We start from the raw sequence: 22,160 nt of genomic DNA, 5'->3' as shown, positions 1-22,160 counted from the left end.
CTCAGTTTTCCCATCTCTGGAATGGATATGTATCAGTCAGGGTTCCAGCTCAGCTGCTGTGACAAAGAAGCCTCCCAGTACTACTTATTTCCTTCCTACCTTTTCATGGAAGAACCCAGAACTTCAGTGGCAGTTCTGAGCTGGGAGGACAGCCGCCGTCCTTTACACACCTTCTGCTCATGAGCCCAAGGGGGCTGCTCTGGCTCTTGCAGATTCCCAGCCAGGAGGAAGGGCAGCATGGGTGGTGGTTTATAAAGGAAGGACCCAAAAGCTACCCACACAATCTCTGCTATCCCATGTAGGCAGAGCAGTCACTAGGCTACACCTCACTGCAGGCCTGGCTGGGAAATGGGGTCTTCAGCTGGGGAGCCCTGTGTCCAGGTAAAGTTCCGCTGAGCAGGAAAGGAGAAAATGAGCCGGCCCAGCGGATGATGCTTGCCACTGCTCAGGGCCGTTAGGAGAACCAGGGACTGTAGCAAACGCCGAGTCCCCGGCACCTCCCAGGCCATCCTTGAGTTCACGAGCTGCTTCCCTTTCCTCCCCCAGGAGCTGGTGAGGATCTTGCACAAGGCGCTAGAGGCTGCCCAGCAGGAGAAGAGGGCGTCCAGCGCATACCTGGCTGCGGCCGAGGACAAGGACCGGCTGGAGCTGGTGCGGCACAAGGTGCGGCAGATCGCGGAGCTGAGCAGGCAGGTAGAGGCCCTGGAGCAGGAACGGGAGAGCCTGGCACACACGGCCAGCCTGCGGGAGCAGCAGCTGCAGGAGCTGCAGCGGCATGTGCAGCTGCTCATGGAGAAGAACCAGGCCAAACAGCAGGTTATCTGCAAGCTCTCGGAGCAGGTCACCCGGGACTTCATGCAGCCCCCTTCCCAGACGCCTGTGCCCCCAGAGGTGGCCAACAGGGACTTCCTGAGCCAGCAGGAAAAGATGGAGCACCTGAAGGTAGGGGCCCCTCCCCGCAGGCCCTGGGCCCTTGGTGGGGGTAGGGTGGGGGGCCCACTGCTCTCAACCCTGAGGGTTTCCTAGGTAGAGCAGGGATAACCCTTGGTACTAGAAGGTTTGTGTCTGAAATACATATCAGTGAGAATATTCTACCCATTTTCTCGCTGTCTTAACCAGAAGGTCCAGTGCAATTTGACATTTTTGTGATCTCTGGGGCTGGAAAGGGAGGGTATCCCTAGATGATCTCTAGAAGTGGAAGAGCACAAGGTGAGGCAGAACTCCTGAGTGCCAGGCCAGCTAAGTGTCACGCTGATGCCCTTGGGAGCCCCCAGGGCACCTGGTGGCCTCCCCCAGCATGCAGTCCAGGTGATCTGTGACCACCTGGGACTTGCCCAGAACCATGGCAGGAATCGTTGCTCCTCTGTGACACTGTCTGCTGCCCAGCGGCCACCGTCACGGCTGCTCTGCTCCTGGCATCTCATCTGCTGCCCCACCAGCCCTGAGAGGGTTGTGTGCTCCCCACTTGTGTGCTCCCCACTGTGGGCTGGAAGGCTGAGTGAGGCTGAGAAGGGGCCCGTGTGCAGAGGAGCTGGAGAGCTGGAGCTCTCCGATGAGCACCTGCTCTGCTGCCTTCCAGTTTCTTTGCACCTTCCCGCTCGGACCACTGTCCCTGCCTCCCCCTGGCCCAGGCAGTGCTCTCACTTGGGGAGGCTGTGCCCTCCCACAGAGACCGATTACAGCGTGGGGAGCAGGAACTTAATTTTTAGGTGTGATACCTGCCGTGGACCTCAATGTCCTCTCTAAGACATGATGACAGGAGCTGCCGAGCCACCTGAAGGCCTGAGGCTGGGGATCGGCACTCAGAACCCCCAGTGTCCTTAAAGGCAGTTGTATAACAGGGCCAGTCCTGCCCAGATCCCCACCACACACATGAATATGTATGTACCTATAACCCAGGGAGCTCCCTTGCCACAGGACCAAAGCATTGCTGCTGGAAGAGGGGAAGAAGAAGGAAAAAAAGAAAACTCCAGAAGCTTTTGAGGGACCAGTGAACAGTGTGATACAGTGTACCCTGCCCGAGCTGTGAAGCCAGGGCCTAGGTTTGGATCCAGGCTCTGCTGTGTGACCTGGGCAGGGTCCCTCACCTCTCTTTAAAATGACCTCACTGTTCCTACTCATGGAGTTGAAACAGGGGGGGTGAAGGAAGATAACATGAAACCCAGATCCCTCCCATTTCCTTCAGCATGAAAAAACCACATAACCAATCTTTGAATCTTTTCCCTTTAAAATCAGATTCTTTTGACTTCAAAATGAAAACAAAATCCTTTCAAATGCAGATGGAGTGAGGCTATTAGAAAGCTCTCAGGACTGGAAAATTGCTTTCATTAGATTGCTTCCCTGCCCTCCTCTGCCCTGCTAAGAGTCTTCTGTCTGTGCCCATCCTGCTGGAATCCACAGGTGAAGACCCCGTAGAGCAGGTCCGGGGTCCGAGAAGTAGATGTGTTGGGTGCCCCTGAGAGCCAAGAGCCGACTGGAAGCAGGGGCTTGCTGTGGGAGCTGGAGTGTGCCCCTGGATTTGCATGTCAGTGAGCCCAGATAGGAGGGAAATTCCTGTCAACCAAACTTGCCTTGCTGCCATCCTCAGAGGCCCAGTGTTTATGCCAGAAAGGAATCTCATGTGCTAGAATTTCTCATTTGTTAGCCTTTATGTGTCTGATCTAGAAAAACAGAAAACTCCAAAAGCCATGGTCTTTCCATCTGGGGACAGAGCAATGTTCACATCTCCCCCTTGCCCTAGGACGGAGGGCATGCTGCTTTAAGGAGATGCCCCCTTGTTGAAGCTGCCAGTTTGAGAACAGAATTATTGACCTCTTGAATATCGGAATCTCTTGAAGACTCAGAGACCCAGTCTTCGACATTTTCTGGCAGGGACAGCTGAGCCCTAAGGGGGTCCAGGGTCCCATAGCGCAAGCAGCAGGGTTGCAGCTAGACCCCAGGTCTCCCTGCACACCATCCACTGCCTTCCCCATTAGCACAGGGGTCAGTCCATGCGGCATTTTCCCCAAGAGAATTCCAAGGCTTGTGATCCTGTGAGGACAGACCGGCAGACTCTCTTCCTCCTGTCCCCTTCTCCAGTTGTGTTTTCCTCCTTTGCTTACCAGTAACTGTCATGTGCCTTTCTTTTCTCTGAGCTCTCTCTTTTTCCTCCCTACAGTTCTGACCCATGGAGAGCACTCAAGGTAGGGCGATGAGCTGAAGGGGGAGGCGCCGCCCAGATGCCCCCACAACCCCACGGCTGCTCCAAGGGGGCTCACACCCGCCCTCACCATCTGGGCTACAGGCAGTGTGCCCCCGGCAACATGTCCAAAGCCTTGGAAGTGCCAGGGAGCATCTCGGGGCCTGGGCTGAGGATGGAGGGACAAAAGCAGGAGGCAGAACGGAGCAGCAGACCCCAATGTGCTGTCACCAGCAGTTCCATTCCTCTGTAGACCTCCCGCCCTGGGCTTGGATCCTGCCTCTCTTGCGTTCTAAGCATGTGACTGAGGAGGACTTACCCTCTCTGTGCTTGTTTCCTCATCTGTAAAATGGGGGCGATGGTACTTTAACACATAGCCCCCCATGGCGGAGATAAATTACACACAATAATGTGCGTGAGGGAGACGGGTGTGACACACAATAGCAGCTCCAGCAACGGGTGCTCCTTCCTCCCTTGCCTGGAAGCGTGTTATATTTCCTCAGCCGTTTGGGATGAAGGCACAACAGCATCGTATCAAAAGCAATTAACAGTAATTAATGCGTAGGATGGTAGTATCCAGTCAGCGTTAAAATTTTCCAACTGATTTGTAAATGTTATTAATAGCTTTTGGGTTCTTTTATATAATCTTTAAATAAAATAAATTCATAGAAAAAAGAGGGCACAACAGCAGCCATGGGAAGTCTGTCAGTGGGGGAGGGAGGAGTATAGCTCTCCAGGTGCCACGAGAGGGCAGAGAAGGAGGTGACTCTCATATTCACCACAGGCCAGTCACCATTCTCAGCCTTTTGCACATATTAACTAATCACACCCTGCCCACAGTGCCTGAGGTGGACCTGTTATCCTTCCTGTTTTCCAGGAGAAAAGGCCCAGAAAGGGCAAGGAACTGCTGGGCTCCGCAGGGAAGGCAGGATTTCTGTCCAGGCCACAGGGCTCTGGGCCAGCTCCCTGACCGAAGGCAGCGCCTGCCTCTCTGTGGTGTTATTGTGCTCCAGGGTCAGAGGTCAGATGAGCCTGTGTGAGGTCAGTCCGACTGCCAAGCACAACCCTTGAAGGATGGGACTAGACATCTGGCATCCAGGTGGATGCCAGCAGGCCCAGAGTTTGGGGAGGATCTAGGCTGTTTGTGCAGTGGTTGGACTTGGCTTCAGAAGCAGACACATCCGGGCTCAGTCACACCTGGTCTCATACAGCCGTATGACCTCAAACAATGCACTTGTCCTTTCAGAGCCTCTGAGACCGCACCTGAGTGCCTTTCAGGGCTGCCGGGGAGGTTGAGTGGGGTGATGCACCCAGCACGGGCTGGGGGCTCAGGGTGATGGTGTCGGGTGCCCACACAGCTGTGTTCCTAAACATGCCAGTCCCCAGACACCTAAATGGAATACTGTCATGGACAGGGGAGGGGTCGGGTCGTCCTGGAAGAGGCTGATGTCTACAGGAGGTTGGTCCTCGTGCTGCAAACATGAGGACTCACACCAAGCCTGCCACCCTTCCACCTAAGGATAAGAAGAAGGGGGCCATAGAGAGGAAGCAGGCAGATGCTTGTGCAGAGAAGTGCTGGCATCCCCTGGCAGCATTTCTGAGAAAAGGGAGCCCAGAGTTTGGTCTAAGGTAGACACGTGGGAGAAGAGGATGTCCAGGCTGGGGAGTTGGAGTTACCTGGGTTCAGGCTGGATGGTGAGAGCAGACAACCAGCTCAGCCCGAGTACATGAAGCTTTGCAGCCCGGGCACAGTGAGGGACAAAGGCAGGGGTGGTTGGGGTGAGAGATGCCTTGGACAGCCCCAGTGGGGTGGTGAGAGGCCTTGTGATGAAGCCAGCCAGGGGCTTTTATTTCTAGCTGAGGAGCCTGGCAACATGTGGCCTTCCCACTGGGTCAACCATCCAGGCAGAAGGCAGCAGACCCCAGGTATGAATTGGAGCTTCTGGGCTGGGAAGGATCTTGGCTAGGATGCAGGCCCACCCAGGGAGGATCAAGATGGCCTGTGAGCAGGGCACCTGTGACCCATCCCTGATAATGAGATGCCACAGCCATCACAGGTGGGATGCTCCTACTTTCCAGATAAGTCAGGGCCTACCCACGGTCACGCCTGCAGTAGTGTCTCTCTCACGCACTTACAGCCCAGTACATTTCTTGGGTGGGAGCTGAAGGGTTTGAGCTGCAGCTAGCGGATGTCTTGGAATTGCTGGGTATAGCTGTGAACATGCATTGTCCATTGCTTCTGTAATATCCATCCCAGAGGAACGAAGGTTAAGAGCCAGTGCTGTGGCTGCTCCTTTCCAAGGCTCAGGCTTCTGCTTGAGCCTCCCCAGTGCTTGGCCAGCCTCTCCTCAAATGCCCTGGCAGCAGGATCTTACTCCATTCACTGGACAGCTTGCAAAAGGAAAACTCTGGGCACAGAGATCTGCATCAGAGCATTATTCCTAATCAAAAGTCAACTGGAAACACTCAGGGCTCAAATAAAAAATAACAGGGGAAGGATTATGACTGAGATATAGTAAATTCACCCAAGAAAATCATCATCAGACATTTAAAGTAATCATCGGGAAGCTTATGTAACATAGAGTACAGTTGATCCTTGAATAATGTGGGTTTGAATCGCATGGGTCCACTTACAGGCAGATTTTTTTTCCTGATAAATACGGTATAGTCATGTTAATGTACTTTCTCTTTATAATTTTCTTAGTACTCTCTTTTCTTTAGCTTACTTTATTGTAAGAATACAGTATATACTGCACATAGCATATGAAATGTGTGCTGATTGGCTCTTCGCATTCTCAGTAAGGCTTTGGTCAATTGTAGGTGATTAGCATTTAAATTTGGGGGGGTAGTCAAAGTTATATACAGACTTTTGACTATGTGGCAGGAGTTGGGGGGGGTGGTTCAGCACCTCTAACCCTGGTGTTGTTGAATGGTCAACTGTATTTACATGGTGGCATTACTTAAAAAAATTTTTTCCACCCAAAATTGTTCAGTATGACTGCAAATATGTGACAACATATGTTTATTTTTAAAACAAACACTACTTGGATGTTTATTTGTTTTGGTCTCTATACTTAATGACACTTGTTACCTCAGGTCATCTCCCAGCCCCTCAGGGAGTAGTGTTTGCCCCTTTTAAACAGATGAGAAAACAGAGAGTCAGAGAAGCGTCCCAGTTCAGTGAAGCGTCCCAGGCAGGAGGTTAGAACCACAGCTTGAATGCCAGACTTAAGGCCCTCTCTACCATATCATGCTGGGATCAAGATTAGTGAAGGGGTCTGCCTATAATACCACTTCTTGCAGACTTTTTCTTCTGTTGTCATTATTAGACATTTCTAAAGGGAGAAAGTGTTGGCAGCTCATCTGAGGGTGAAGATGAGGGAGATGTTTGTGGTGCAACTCATCAAATGCTTTGGTCTCTTTTCCAGGATGACATGGAAGCTTATCGGACCCAGAACCGCTTCCTCAACTCCGAGATCCACCAGGTTACAAAGATCTGGAGACGGGTGGCTGAAAAGGAGAAGGCCCTCCTGATGAAGGTAAGAGCTGGATTCCATCTCCAAGCCCAGCCATCCTTTGGTCCCTCCGCTTCTCACCCCTATATGACTCTGTCCTTATCAACTGTGCTACCTCTGGACTGTGCCCCTTACGAGCTGTCTTTCCAGCCTCAGGCATCTGTGCTGTGCTGATTGCTGCTTCTGATCACAGAAATGCCGATGAAGAGGCAGGCAGCCATCAATGCACCTCCCCTCCTGGCCAGAGTAACTTCTGGAGGATTCAAAGGGTTGCCACTCTTCCCCTCCTCATTCATTTCTCTCTTTTCCCCCTGCATTTTGGGAGCCAGTTATTAAAGACTAGATATTCCAAAACAACTGCATATATGAGGAAATTAGAAAGTGGCTTTGCACATCCAGGGAAGGGCTGAGAAAAGACTTGAGAACTTAAGTTTACACCTTAGGCTACTCTTATCACAGAGATAGCCTATAACAATCAAAAAACAAAAACAATTTTTTCTCAGATTGGGAGAATCTGATTTCTAGTGTTCAGATGTCCAGTTTTCAACAACAAAAAAAAATCTCAAGGCATACGAAGATACATGAAAGTATGGCCTATTTGAAGGAAAAACATAAGTCAATAGAAACTACCCCTGAAAAAGACCTGGTACTGGCTAATACCAGACAGAGACTTTGAAACAGTTGTCTTAAAGGTGCTCAAAGAACTAAAGGAAGATGTGGAGAGTCAAGAAAGAAATGTATGAACAAAATAGAAATATCAAAGAGTTAGAAAACCTACCTAGAGTAAAAAAAAAAAAAAAATTCTGGAGCTGAAAAGTACAGTAACTGAAATGAAAGATTCACTGGAGGGAGTCAAAGGTAGATTCCAGCAGACAGGAGGAATCAGTGGGCTTGAAGATAGGACAGTGGAAATTATTCAGTCTGAGAAACAGAAAGGAAAAGGATTGAAGAAAAGTAAACAGAGCCTAAGTGATTTGTGGACACCATTAAGCAGACCAACATACCCTTTATAGTATGGTTGTTGCAGAAGGAAAAGAGAGAGAGAAAGGGCGGAGAGAAATGAGAAGAAATAAAGGCTGAAAACGTCCCAAATTTGATGAAGACATGAATACAAACAACCAAGAAGTTCAACAAACTTCAAGTAAGATAAACTTGAAGAAATCCACACTGAGACACATTATAATCAACCTTTTGAATGTCAAATACAAAGAGATTGCTTGAAAGCGGAAAGAGAAGCAACTCCTCACATACAAGGAATTTTCAAGATCATGAGTGGATTTCTCATCAGAAACTTTGGAGGCCAGAAGACAGTGGGCCAATATATTCAAAAAAACAAAAACAAACAAAAAAAGGTAAACCAAGAGTCCATATCTGGCAAAACTTTCTTCCAAAAATTAGAGAAATTAGACATTTTCAGAGAAACTAAAGTTGAGAAACTTTGTTCCCACTAGATCGGCCCCACAAGAAATACTTGGACAGTCCTGGAGAGTGAGTGACACTTGACAGTAACTCAGAGTATATGAAGAAACAAAAACCTCAGTAGAGGTAGATACATGGGCAGTTATAAAACCTAGTATTTTTTTTTTTAAGATTTTATTTATTTATTTATTTATTTATTTATTTGTCAGAGCCCACATTGGGCTCTCTGCTTGGCAGGGAGGCTCCTTCCTCCTCTCTCTCTCTCTCTCTCTCTCTCTGCTTGCCTCTCTGCCCACTTGTGATCTCTCTTTGTCAAATAAATAAAATCTTTAAAAAACAAAAAAGGCAGTAATGTTGGAAATGATGGACAAAAAATGCTATAAGTCATAGAAACCAAATAGCACAAGGACAGAAGTCTCTTCTTATCAACTAATTACTTTAGATGTAAATGGATTAAACTCTCTAAGTAAAAGACAGAGATTGACAGAATGGATAAAAATGCATGATCCAACAACATGCTGTATACAAGAGACTCACTGTAGATCCAAAGACACAAATGGATTGAAAGTGAAAGGGTAGAAAAAAATATTCCACTCAACAGTAACCAAAAGAGAGCAGATAAAAGAGACTATATCAGATAAAAGAGACTTTAAATTTTTTTAAAGTTACAAAGGACCACAAAAGACATTATATGTTAATAAAAGGTTCAATACAGTGAAAAGATACAAGTCATATACAACTGATGACAGACCAGCAAAATACGTGAAGCGAAAACAGACAGAACTGAAGGGAGAAGTAGATAATTCTATGATAATAGTTGGACACTTTAGTACCCCCACTCTCAGTAATGGTTAAAACAACCAGACAGAAAATAAGTAAGGAACTAGAGGCCTTGAACAACACAGTCAACCAGCTGGATCCAACAGGCATAGCACAGAACACTCTATCCAGTGACAATAGCACACATATTCTCCTCAAGTGTGTATGGGACATTTTCCAGGACAAGCCATATGTTGGGCCACAAATTCTGTCTCAGTAGATTTAAAAAGATAGATACTATGCTAAGTATCTTCTCCAACTGCCACAGGATGAAGTTAGAAATCAATAACAGAAGCAAAACTGGAAAATTCACAAACTTGCGGAAGTTGAGCAACACACTTTTCAACGATGAGTCAAAGAGGAAATTACAAGAGAAATGAGAAAATACTTAAAAGCCAAAGAAAAAGAAAACATAACACACCAAAACTTAAGGGATGCAGCAAAAGCAGTGAGATGGCTTGAAGCTCGGGCTCAACCAATGTTTGGAGACGGTAACCCTGGGCAGGAGTGCAGCAGAATGGTAGCCATGGCCCAGAGGCAGTCATGGCCCGGAGGTTCGCCCTCTGCCACCGCAGGACGAGACAGGAGCTAGGCTGGTCTGGAGGTCACAGCAATGCACTGAGGCCAACTTTTCCAGTCCGGCTTACACAGAAGGAAAGTGGGCCCAGGAAAATGACCTGGCTTGCTCAGCACACCCAGCTTATGGAAAGAGAAGTACAAAAGTTCAAAACGGGGGCAGGGAGTACACAGGAAGGCCACTGGTGGGAGAGAGGTGGTGTGTTGGAGGAATGGAGAGAGCTGAGACTGCAGAAGCAGAAGGGGCAGGGCAGTGGCCAGAGCCTCGTGGCCCTCTCCTAGACACTGCTCAGTAGTAGCACTACAGAGAGCTGCTCTAGGCCAGGTGCCCTGGGAGAGGTTTACACACAGCTGCTTGCTAATCCTCACCAGAGTCCTGGGGCAGGCTCTATTATTTCCGTGGTTTAGATGAAGAAGCTGAGGTACAGAAAGGTTAAGCAACTTGCCATAGGTCCCCCAGCCAGCAGTGGCTGAAGCAGGATTGGACTTGCAGTCCCCAGCAAGAACCCACACTGCCCCAGCCCACCTCTTCCCTCTTTCTTTGGAATCCACCTGTAGCCCTGGGCCTGGCTGTCCGGCCTGGAGCTGCTTGTGCCTTGCTATAAACCCTTGGGTTTGGGGCCCACCTCCTTTCTCTTAGGCAATGGGCTTGGGGTGGGAATGGGGTGGGAGATGCCGCTGGAGAATGCTCAGGCCTCATGGGGGGTGGGGGAATGCCAAGCAGATGGCTTGACAGCCACTCCCTGCCCTCCACAGTGTGCCTACCTTCAAGCCAAGAACTGCCAGGTGGAGAGCAAGTACCTGGCCGGGCTGCAGAGGCTGCAGGAGGCTGCGGAGGGCGAGTGCGCCGAGCTGCTCAGGCAGCTCATCCAGGAGGCGCTACAGTGTGAAGCCAGGGAGGCCTTGGCCGAAGGCGTGGAGCTAAGCCCCATCAGGTGAGCCCGGCAGCCAGCGAGGGCGGCTCTTGGTCTATGTGACCTGAGGGGACCCGGCCGCCCTGGTGCTGGCTCCTGCTGATCACATACAAGCCCTGCACTCCCCTTACTTTTCTCGTATCTTCAGATAAACAGGCTCTTGGAATGAGCCCCATATTACAGTTGGGGTGATGCAGACTCAGAGGAGGCTGCCCCTTGCCCAAGGTCACACAGCTTGTTCGTGCGGCTGACCTGGGTCTACCCCTGAGAGCACCATTTTTTCTGCTTCCCCAGGCTGCCTCCCTGAGGTGCTTGTCAGAGAGGGGAGGAGGGGAGACAAGCCCGCTGCCTTTCCTGAGCCAGGTCCTTGCTGAGCATGTGAGCAGGGGCAGTTAAATATAACAGAAGGGGGCACCTGGGTGGCTCAGTAGGTTAAAGCCTCTGCCTTCAGCTCAGGTCATGATCCCAGAGTCCTGGGATCGAGCCCCACATCGGGCTTTCTGCTCAGCAGGGAGCCTGCTTCCCTTCCTCTCTCTGCCTGCCTCTCTGCTTACTTGTGATCTCTCTGTCACACAAATTGATAAATAAAGTCTTAAAAAAAAAAAAATTAAAAAAATATATATATATAACAGAAGGGGCTGTGGGTGGGATCCAAGGGTCCCCCGAAGCTGGGTGGCCCAGGGGAAGAAGCCCAGGCTTTGGAGCCAGACCAGGTTCTCTCATTATGTGATCTTGGACAAGTCACTTTACCTTTCTGGGCCACATATTCAGCCTCCATCAGATGTGGGCTAAGATCCCCACTTTGCAGGATCGGATTTGATGAGACAGCACATGCAGAGCACACAGTGAGGGCAAAGAACTGTGGACTCAGCGAAAGGCCATCTGGAATGAACCCCCAGTTCTCCCATCTTGCTTGTCACTGCTGCTGCCTATTCCCCATCCATCTTACTCTCTGTGCATGTGGGATTCTGTATTGGTGGTGCCAGACTCCTTGAGCCCAAGGCCTCATGGAGTAATAAGAGGGTCCTTTATATTTGCACAGATGCACTTACTATGCTCTTACTGTGCACCAGGCACCGTCTAGGCCCCGAGCATTTTACAACAGAAGATATCAATGGGTCTTCATGAGGCAGAGCAGGAATTCTTCTACCCATTGTAAAGATGAGCAAACTGAAGCTCAGAACTGAAGTGACCCACCCAAAGCTGCATGGCTAAGCCACAGTGAAACCCAGGCAGGAAGCTTGCCTGGGGTCCCCCCTTGGCCCCCCCCTTGTCCTGCCCCTTGTCAAGGAAAGGGCTCTGCAAGGTGCTGCTAACATAGGCTTTTGCTGGCAGTGAGTATGATGAGTATGGCTTCCTGACGGTGCCCAACTACGAGATGGAAGACCTGAAGCTGCTGGCCAAGATCCAGGCGCTGGAGGTGCACTCCCACTACCTGCTGGCCCATGAGGCTGTGGAGCGGCCGCTGCGGGAACGCTGGGCTGCCCTGGGTGATCTTGCGCCCTCGGCCGAGCTCAAGCAGCTGCTGCGGGCAGGTGTGCCCCGAGAGCACCGGCCGCGTGTCTGGAAGTGGCTGATCCATCTCCGTGTCCGGCATCTGCAGAGCCCTGGCCATTACCAGGCGCTGCTGAGCCAGGGCCAGGTCCGAAAGCACCCTGCCGCCCGCCAGATCGAGCTGGACCTGAACCGGACCTTCCCCAACAACAAGCACTTCACCTGTCCCACCTCCAGCTTCCCCGACAAGCTACGCCGGGTGCTGCTAGCCTTCTCCTGGCAGAACCCCACCATCGGCTACTGCCAGGGCCTAAACAGGTGAGCATTAAAGCCCTAGGGAGGGCACAAGGTTCTTTACAGCACCCTTCTGTCTCTTTGAAGCCTCCCAAGAACCTAGAGAGGTGAGTCCAGGAGGCTTTATTCCTCCTGGAATTCCTGGATTCCTGGATTCCTGGATTCCTCCTTGAATCCTCCTTGATTCCCCCATACAGATGGGGACAACATGGACATGTTCAAGATGGAGGGGCTCCTCATGCTTTGTTCTCTCCTTTGGCTTGTGTTCAGGGTGGTACCATCCTGACAGCCTACAGACAGCCTTGTGAACAGTTCCTGGAATTCTGTAGTGCACAGCTCAGCTCGCATAGTGCAGAACTGACTGGGTCAAGGATCATTTACTTTAAACAAAACCCATTCAAGGGAGCCCAAGAAAAAGAGAATTGGTAAATGTCACAGCAGAAGTTCATAAAAGCCAGGAAAAGAAAATAGAGGACAGCAGGGCACCTGGGCTCAATCATTAAGCGTCTGCCCTCAGCTCAGGTCATGATCCCAGAGTCCTGGGATGGAGCCCCATGTCACACTCCCTGCTCGGTGGGGTCCTGCTTCTCCCATTCCCACTCCCCCTGCTTGTGTTCCCTCTCTCGCTGTGTCTCTCTCTGTCAAATAAATAAAATCTTAAAAAAAAAAAAAAAAAAGAAAAGAAAGAAAGACAGTAGAGGACAAGACCAGATGGTCATTAGAAACTGAGGCATCTCCTCTGTCCTGCAGGCCACAGCACTACACAACCCCAGGGGTGCTGTGGGGACAAGTCCCCCAGGCTGTGCAGCACCACAGTCCTGCTCTGCAGCCCTGCATGGGGCCGCTTCATCTCTGGCCTCACTTGCTCTACATGTTTGCTTCCTTTTCTCAGCAGACCAGCTTCTGTCTGCCATTCTTTGGACCTTTAGGGCCCCTCGAGGCTGTCAGAATGGAGACCTCAGCCCCAGAGTCTGGAGCCTTTTCAGCAAATCTTCCCACTGGTCAATACTCTCATGTTCCAGGCTGAAATTCCCAAAGGAAGGAATGTGATTGACCCAGCCTGGATTCATTTCTGCTTCTGGTCCAACAGTAGGATGGAAGGGTTTGGGAGTGGAGGTGGGGTGGGGTCACCTGCTAGGGCTGCCCCCTCCAGTACTTCAGGACTCTCATGGATGCCCCCCAGCTGTCTCGATAGGGATTACATAATTTCAGATATTCTCTAAAGCAAGTTTTGACTCATTCAATTTAAACACGCATATATTCAAGTGAAATTTACATAAGACATTCTGCCCCCACCCCCAGAGGCGGTGTGTGACATTTATTTAACACAGAATAAACATTCAGAGAGTCCCTGCTCCAATCTGAATGATTCCTAAGGGTAGAGATTTTCGAGCCTAATTTCCAGCATAAACTGGGTGAAATTGAGCATATATACATGTTCAGTTACTAGAAATTCAGAGTTAAGGCACAGCACAGCTAATCTAAGCTGGAGGGGCAGAGGGAGATCCTGTAGCGAGAAGGGTCTTGAGATAAACCTCCCAGAAGGAAAGAAGCTTCTCCCTGTGTGGAAAAAGACAGCATGAAGGCAATGGAGGGGCATGTAGGAAAACAGATTGGGGGAGGGGCGTGTGACACCCAGGATTATTTCTTTAACTCTTTCTCTGAATGCTTTTTTTTTTTTTTAAGATTTTATTTATTTATTTGACAGAGAGAGATTACAAGTAGGCAGAGAGGCAGGCAGAGAGAGAGGAGGAAGCAGGCTCCCCGCTGAGCAGAGAGCCCGATGCGGGACTCGATCCCAGGACCCTGAGATCATGACCTGAGCCGAAGGCAGCGGCTTAACCCACTGAGCTACCCAGGCACCCTCTGAATGCTTTTTTTAACTGATAATTGATGTTTAGGCAAATACTCATATTATTGCTTAAAATCGAAAGTTACTTAAAATGGGAGGAGCCCCTTCACCCATGGAGAGTGGGGCCCTTTAAACCCCACCCTGCAGACAGGCCCCTTTCACTGGTCTGAGAGCCGCCATCTAGTGGCAGCTGGTAGAACAGCGTGTATGGTGTCCCATAAGACCCTGCAACAAATCAGCCTGTTTCTTTTCTTTTCTTTTTTTAAAAGACATTATTTATTTATTTGTCAGAGAGACAGAGAAAGCACAAGCAGGCAGAGTGGCAGGCAGAGGCAGAGAGAGAAGCAGGCTCCCCGCTGAGCAAGGAACCCGATGTGGGACTCAATCCCAGTGCGCTGGGATCATGAACTGAGCCAAAGTCAGCCGCTTAACCTACTGAGCCACCCAGGTGTCCCCAGGCTGTTTAGTTCTATTTTATTTTATTTTGTCTTTCAAATCATCCTGTTTATAGGGTGACAGATATCATAGTAATGATACAGTGCTAATTTAGGGCAAAAACTTTAAAGCCAATTCTCTTCAAAATATAAATGGAGTGCATTAGAAATAGCTGTTTCTTTCCCACATCACCACATTACCTCCTTTGCAGACTGACTTGAGCCTGGATGCCTTAGGTTGGAGTCTGGCTGCAGCCCTGAGCAGTTGGTAGGCCCTGGTTGATACCAGCAGCCTCTCTCCACTGACCTTTCAATGTGTGCAGAAGTCTGTGCTGGTGTCTCCCTCCAGCTCCTGGACTGAGCATGTCCTGAGGCTCCAGTGGGATGGGCTGGGGTGGGGAAAACACCAGGCTGGACTTGGGGAGCCCTGGGTTCTGTCTCCACTCTGCTCAACTGACCCTGTGACCCTGAGCCAGTGACTTCTGCTGTCCAGGACTCGGTCTTCCTATCTGCAATAAGTTTATCTAGACCGGGGATGACCAGCAGGAAGCACCTGCCTGGAGCCCTGTCTTGTGAGTTTCTGAGGCAGCCTCCAGAGTCTGGGGGAAAGAGCACAATGATTAGTTACGTCTGCCCTGCACATAGACAAGAGAGAGTGGTGGCCTGTGTTTCACACATTTGCTATCCCGGAACTAAATGACCTCAGAAGACCCCCTTCCCCAACTTGGAGAGGGGAGAGCTCCCTATTGCCCAAAAAATCTGTGACTCTTCCTTTCCTCCACTCAGCTCAGACTCAGGAGGGTTTGTACAGATATTTTAGCCAGAGTAGAAAGAAATTCCTTCCCAATCTACTGGGGAGAGAAAAGGGGTTTCTTTTTCCTTTGGAGAATTGACCCTGTTTCTTTAAACAGTGTGAAACTCAGAACTGAGATTGAAGATCATGAATCCAGTCTACTAAGAGTCCAGAGAAGGAAAACTAGCTGGACAATGAAATGTGTTCTTTAAGCCCAACAAGAGTGTAAGGCTTCACACTACTATAAGGTGGCATCTCCTTAAGGGTGTTCAGTGGGTGCACTGTACAAAAGGGGCTCCCTAGCTCCACTGGACAGCCTTGGGTTAGAGTCACATAGGGTTTGTCACTGCAGAATTTCTCAGAGGCTTTTAGGAAGATGTTGTATATCATCAGCCTCTAAAAGGGGGCTAGAGTATGTAGCATTTCCCAAACATTTTCTGAATTTGGGACCTTGTGTTCACCTAGCATCTTGAGAGACCACTGCATCTTGGGAAATGTATTTCTGGATTGACTGTGGGTGAGACCTGCCAGGAAAGATGGGAGAAGTAGAGAAAACAATACTTCCTCTAGGCCGACATCCCTGCTCAGCCCTGTGGGTTTTTTACTTTCTTACCATGATCTCAATAGAGCTTTGTGATAAATTTGGGGGGAGTTCAGAAAGCAAAGGAGAGAAAGAATTCTGTGTATTGAACATCTGCTATATGCCAGATATTTAGCAAGGCACTGTAAGTCTGCCTTCTCGCTCCAAATGCCACATAGCCCTGGGAGGTAGCAATTGTTAATCCCACTTCACAGATGATGAAAATAAGGCTCAGAGAGGTTAACACACTTGTCAAGGTCTCAAAGCCTGTGGCTATTAAATGAGGACAGCTCACATTCATAAAGTACTCATTAGTGTCGGTTCTTAAGTGGGGCATTTATCTCATGCTAACTTCATTCATCCTCATAACAGTCCCGTGATTATTATGAGGAGGTTGAGCCTCAGAGAAGTTTAGGAACTTGCCCAGGATCACCCAGCCAGAAGCAGCAGAGCCAGAATTCATACCTAGGCAATGGGACTCCAGAACCCTTTCTTAGGGACTCAGATCCCCCCATTGCTCCGGAAATCCCCTCTGTAGTCCTCCCCCAAAGCACATTCATCTCACCCCTGGTGCCGGAACAATAGCCTGGTTAGGGAGTAGGGTTGGACCAGAGGTCTACCTCTGCCACCCTCTGCCTAGCTGCAGCTTCCACACATCACCCCAGGCCTCCTTTCCTCCCATTTCAGACTGGCGGCCATCGCTTTGCTCGTCCTGGAGGAGGAGGAGAGTGCCTTCTGGTGTCTGGTGGCCATTGTGGAGACCATCATGCCGCCTGATTACTACAGCAAGACACTGACGTCATCCCAGGTGAGCAGGGCAGGGATGGCCAGGACTTAGAGGCCACACGGGTTGGTGCCCCTGGAGTAGTTCCTTCAAGCCAGTGAATCTCAGAAGAGTCAGGAAGCTCGTAGGCCTCCATTTCTCCCTCTGTTCAAGGGGCCAGTAACCTCTCCCCCAGACCCGTGGGCAGTTCGGGTGAGCTGATGGGCTTTAGACTTGTGGGGGCCCTGCCCACGGCATAGATTGTTGTTATTCCAGTGGTGACACTAGGTTGTGGGAAATGGTTTGGGGGAGTTGTGTTTTTGTTTTGTTCTTTTCAGAAATGGTTTCTTGGCAGGGGGAGGAGAAGACAATCTAGAATCTCTTGCTTTTTGCCAGTAAAGAATTCCAAAACCGAGGTCAGGTGGGTGGAAGGGGGACTCAGGGTGGGAGGTGGGGACGAGTCTCTGCACACGCTCGTCACAGTCTCCCGAGAAGCACAGCTGCCTCGATCCGCGCTGCCCTCTCACTCTGAGCCCCAGCCAGCCCGAGAGTCAGGTGCAGCTAGATCCAGAGCCCACCCCTCCCCTGCCAGCTGCATGGCCTTGTGGCCTCCCACCTCTGAACCCACAGTCTGTCTGCTTTGGGGTGGGAGTACTTCTTCTTGGGCTTGTTGACAGGTGTAAATGTGAAGCCATTTCTGATCTCCCATGTCCTCTCTCACTTCACCCCTCACCCGGGCCCTGGTGCTCCCACACTGTCTGCTTTATGCAGACGCGCCATGCAGAGGGGACTTTCTTACTTCCCACCCTGAACCTACCAAGTCACTTTCTGCCCACCCACCCTGTTCCTCTCCTGTTATGATCGCCCAACACTGATTGATTGCCCCTGTGGGACACCCACCTGGGCAGGAAGGTCAGCGGGCACGTGGGTGACCAATGTGAAGGAGGAAGGTCAGGGCCGGAGATCGAGACTGAGGAGTTGCCAGGGAATAGGTGATGAAACAGAAAAGGAGGCCCAACCTCATGGTGGCTCAAGGGGTGGCCCATTCCCCTGAGAATGACGAAGCTGAAGTCCCCTTCAAGCACACTGCTCTGCCGTCACTCACATACTGCTTTCAGCCCCCTGCTCAGGGTCACAGGACAGCTGTACCACCTTTGCCACTGTGGCCGTGGTTCAGGCTGGAAGAAGCAGAGGGTGCAAGGCAGGCACGGGCTCCACTTCCCATAGCTCTCCTGCCTGTCAGGTGCTGCTTACACCTTATTGGTCAGAACTATGTCACATGGTACCTCTCCCTGCAAGGCAGGCTGGGAAATGTTCCATATTTTATGGTCATGCTTTAATGTCTCCAAAATTGAAGTGTGTTGTATAACCAGTGTGGTGGTGTGGGGTTGTTGGAGAGTTTTTTTCTCATTTTTTTGTGTAGAAAACTTTGAATGTACAAAAAAATAGAGAAAATCATATATGAACCTCCATGAATCTATCACCCAGTTTGAATATCAACCCAGGTACCCAACTGCTGTTCCATCTCTACTCCCACCCACTCCTCCTGCTTTGGTGATCTTGAAATAAATCCCAGACATCACATCAGTAAATCTGTGACTCCTTCAGCAGGTTCTGTGACATCTTAGGGTCAGTGAATCACCCTCGGTCTTGAGCTGGGTGCAGTGCACAGCTTTTATGTCAGGCCCAAAATGGAGGGACAGAAGGAGCCATGGTGTCAGCCGATACAAGTCTGAACTCCTGCTTGGCTTCGGGTTCAGGAGGGTAAATGGGCCAAAACACCACTAAGAACTTAGCCCACAGAGACCTCTGGCCCAGAGCCCAATGCTCCAGCCCAGAAGACTGTCAGCCTGTGCTGGAAGCAGCAGGGTGCTGTGTCGCTGTGCCTGTCTCCTGGCCATGGGAGGCCCCAGCTCCTCCAGGCACTCTGTGCTGCTTGGGGCCAGGGGTGGTGGGGTCCGGGGTGGTGGTGGGAGTTGGGGGACACAACTCCAGGACTGAGTGGGAAGGGCAGGCAGGGAGGGAGGCAGCCCCTTCTCTAGGGTGGCCCCCGACAAGCCCTCTCTCTCTGACTCCCAGGTGGACCAGCGGGTGCTCCAGGACCTCCTCTTGGAGAAGCTGCCCAGGCTGATGGCTCACCTGGGGCAGCACCGTGTGGATCTCTCCTTCCTCACCTTCAACTGGTTCCTCGTGGTCTTTTCAGACAGTCTCATCAGCAACATCCTTCTCCGGGTCTGGGACGCCTTCTTATATGAGGGCACCAAGGTGGGGCCCTGCTGGGGGTGAGCAGGACAGTCCTAAGCAAAGCCCTGCAGCCCTCTGGGTCTTCCTTCTGCCCCAGAGAATGGGAAGACAGTCCTCCCCTGGCAGGGCTGTTGAGGGCCTCTCCTGAGAGCATGGCTTTGTAAACTAAAGTGCTTTGCACACGAAGGAGAAGGGGTGGTTCTGCCTCTGAAGATGTGTCTTAAAGTTGGGGGGATTTCCTTTCCCTAGGGAAGAGGCATGGCCATGATCCAGGAGGCCCATCCCTGTTCTCTCTACTGCCTATCCAGTCACCCGGGCCCCTCCTTCTCTTCCTCCTGTTTGGACTGAGCCCCCTATTGGGAGTCTGACATGTGGGTAGGGTCCCAGCTTTGCCTCTTACTTTTCTAGGAGACCCTGGACAGGCCTCCCTGTGACCACCCCAGTTTCCCCATGGTGATTGATAACGTACCACAGTGTACAGAGCACCTTCAGATCTGTTACTCTGTTTGACTCCTGCTTTACTCTATTTGACTGCATGTAAAGACAGTATTTCCCCCATTAGGTCCAACAGGGTAGCACCTCAACCAAGGCCCTGCGACAAGGCAGGACAGAGCCAGGACTCAGTCCCCATGCCCAGGTTCCACACTGCGCTGTCTTCCCCTGCCCCTCAGCCATCCCGCACCCAAGCTTTCAACCTCTGGGTACGGGGGTTTTCCTCCCCCTGGGGATTACCTGCTCAGGCCCCACCCCTCGTGTCCCACCTGAGCCCCCACTTTGCCCCCCAGGTGATATTCCGCTATGCCTTGGCCATTTTCAAGTACAATGAGGAGGAGATCCTGAGACTGCAAGATGCCCTGGAGATCTACCAGTACCTGCGCTTCTTCACCAAGACCATTTGCAACAGCCAGTGAGAGCCCACTTCCGCCCCCGCCCTGCCTACCCGGCACTCCCACCACCCGCACGCACCCCAGGACCCATAGCCGAGGGTAGGCAGGTGTTCGCTAAATGGAGATTTGTTAGTGATACTGATTCTCCATTACAGCTTAGAAGCCTTTAGGGACATCTCCCTGCCCTGTGGTCTGTCCGCCCCTTACCGTGGCATTCAAGCCTCTAGGCAGTTTCATTTCTTTCCCACCTTTCCCTACCAAACAATTATTTGAGTTCCTGGCTCGACACTAGCCTCTGGGACTTTGGCCTTGCACTTTTTTCTACTTAGAATGTCTCCCTGTCACCTCCACCGCTGCCATCTTTGCCAGGCCAACCCCTACTCGTTCTTTAAAACTCTGCTCACATGTCACCTCTTCCAAGAAGCCTTCCCTGATAAACCTTTTCTTACTGAGTTAGAACTCCCATAGCCCTAAGCTTCTTCCTGCCTCAGTACACATCACTTTGGGTGGGAGTTGTCTTCTTATTCACTGTTTCCTTCCTTGAAGGTGAGTCTCAGCCACATGGACAGAACGAATGGCAGGGTGCCCGGGAAGGCCCAGTGAATGCAGACCGAGCGGGGCCCTGGCTTTGGACTAACTGTGTTCTCCCCCCAGGAAACTGATGCACATCGCCTTCAACGACATGAACCCTTTCCCTATGAAGCAGCTGCGGCAGCTGCGGACGGCCCACCGGGAGCGGCTGGAGGCTGAGCTGAGCGAGCTGGAACAGCTGAAGGCCGAGTACTTGGAGACTCGGAACTCCCAAGGCCCAGCGGTGCCAGAGGGTTGCACCAGTGAGGACGAGGGGGAGGGGGAGGCCTGACTTGGCCACCTGCCCTTTCCAAAGCCCTTTCTCCCCTTTGGCTGTCAGGCCTCAAGGAGGATGGCCATGGAACAGGGGTCTGGCCCATGAGCTCCAGCACCATGTGACACTGGGCAATCCCTTCCCCTCTCTCAGCCTCAGTCTCCCCATCAGAACAATGTCTGCTGTGAAGCCATTGGTTGGGACTCATGAGCACATACCCAGGGATGCTACCCCTTTCTCTCTTCTTCCACAGAGCACTTTAGCACATAGACAAGCAAGAATGCTGTCTTATAGGGTAACCTGAACTTCTCTAAGTTTTATCTATATAAAACAATGCAAATGTTGGAAATAGTTGACAGGCTTTGGAATTTGAATGATTCCTAGTCACCAGCTCCTCCTGGGTAGGCCCAGGGCCCCATGGTGTCCCATCACTAGGGTCTTCCCAGCCTGGGACATCCCTGAGTTCTGTTTCTTGGGTGCCCCTGCAGGGCCCGCCCCCTCCTGGTTTCCTGAGGAGCAAGGGCCCTGTGCATTTCAGGGGTGTCCTCCTGGGCCATGGCACCTCTCCAGTGCTGGTTCTGCTTGTGTCCCAGGTCCAGCTCCCATCCACTGAAGCCCGTTTCCTGAGCCTTGCACCTATGCGCTCCTTTCCATTCATAGCCTGTTTTGGAAAGAGGGGTTCTGAGGGAAAAACCCCTGCCCACACCAAGAGGAACTTGGTGCCAAGAGGAACTTGGTGTGGGGGTTGGGTAGGTGCCAGATGCCTGATCTCCCTCTCCCAGCTTCATGGGCCCAGGCAAGAAGAGTCCCCTCCTCTCTGAAAAGTGAGTGGCTGGAGGGTGAGGAAAACATGGTGAGAGGGACAGAGCTACAGCCTGTCGCCAAGTCTGGACCGGCTCTTTTGGCACCCACTGTGTGCAGGAACTCGGTTTCAGTGGTTCTGGGCTCTTCTGTACCCTTCCTCAGCAGTCAGAGGCCTCCCCGTTCCCCTCAAGGCCGGGGTCAAGGCTGCACAAGTGATTTTGGCTGCTCATTTCTCAGCGAACCCTTGGCTGAGGGTTGTCTTGTCTTCGGCAGGAAGGATTAGGGCTGGGGGATTCTGGCATGGGAACTTCCAGTTCTGATCTGAGGTTCCTGTCCAGGGCTGGGAAGGAGACCACACACTTGGGACTTTGAGGTGTTGGCGCACCAGACACCCAGTTCCCAGACACCGTGCCCCACAGAGCTCTGGGGAAGAGACGTTCAGAGTTCTTTCCTCCCACATGATAGAGGCTGCTGGCTGGGCCCAGGGCCCCGGCTTTGCCGTGAGCACCCCACCTAGGATCTTAACAACCTTCCTCATTTTTCCTAAACATTTACATCTACTGAGATCCTTTCACCACCAAATGGCATCTGTGAAGTGTGAAGGCAGCCTGCGGGAGTCCTAGCTGCATCCCTAACAGGCTGGGTGCTGTACCCCTAAGGGCATCGCTGAGGAGACAAGGCCAGCCTTCCGGAGCTCCCAGGAGGGCTAAAGAACACAATGCTGGTGCCTGGCGCAGAGTAAAGCACCAC

At 51.2% G+C, this 22,160-nt stretch overlaps 1 protein-coding gene across 3 annotated transcripts in view; it reads left to right on the top strand.

The window, feature by feature from the left end:
- TBC1D2 (TBC1 domain family member 2) overlaps positions 1-20,957 on the top strand; it is a 51,879-nt gene extending 30,922 nt beyond the window's left edge. For all 3 annotated transcript variants that reach the window (XM_082694931.1, XM_082694932.1, XM_082694933.1), the window contains 8 exons: positions 547-942; positions 6,607-6,717; positions 10,264-10,442; positions 11,757-12,233; positions 16,556-16,676; positions 18,711-18,896; positions 19,661-19,782; positions 20,417-20,957. In XM_082694931.1, coding sequence (XP_082551057.1) covers positions 547-942; positions 6,607-6,717; positions 10,264-10,442; positions 11,757-12,233; positions 16,556-16,676; positions 18,711-18,896; positions 19,661-19,782; positions 20,417-20,624 — 1,800 coding nt within the window. In that variant the 3' untranslated portion in view covers positions 20,625-20,957. The remainder of the gene's footprint in view (positions 1-546; positions 943-6,606; positions 6,718-10,263; positions 10,443-11,756; positions 12,234-16,555; positions 16,677-18,710; positions 18,897-19,660; positions 19,783-20,416) is intronic.
- The last annotated feature ends 1,203 nt before the right edge of the window (positions 20,958-22,160 follow it).

The sequence above is a fragment of the Mustela nivalis genome (assembly GCF_964662115.1).
Source record: "Mustela nivalis genome assembly, chromosome: 13".
Taxonomy (NCBI): domain Eukaryota; kingdom Metazoa; phylum Chordata; class Mammalia; order Carnivora; family Mustelidae; genus Mustela; species Mustela nivalis.
Note: the sequence above shows the minus strand (reverse complement) of the source record. Positions and strands in the feature narration are given on the sequence as shown.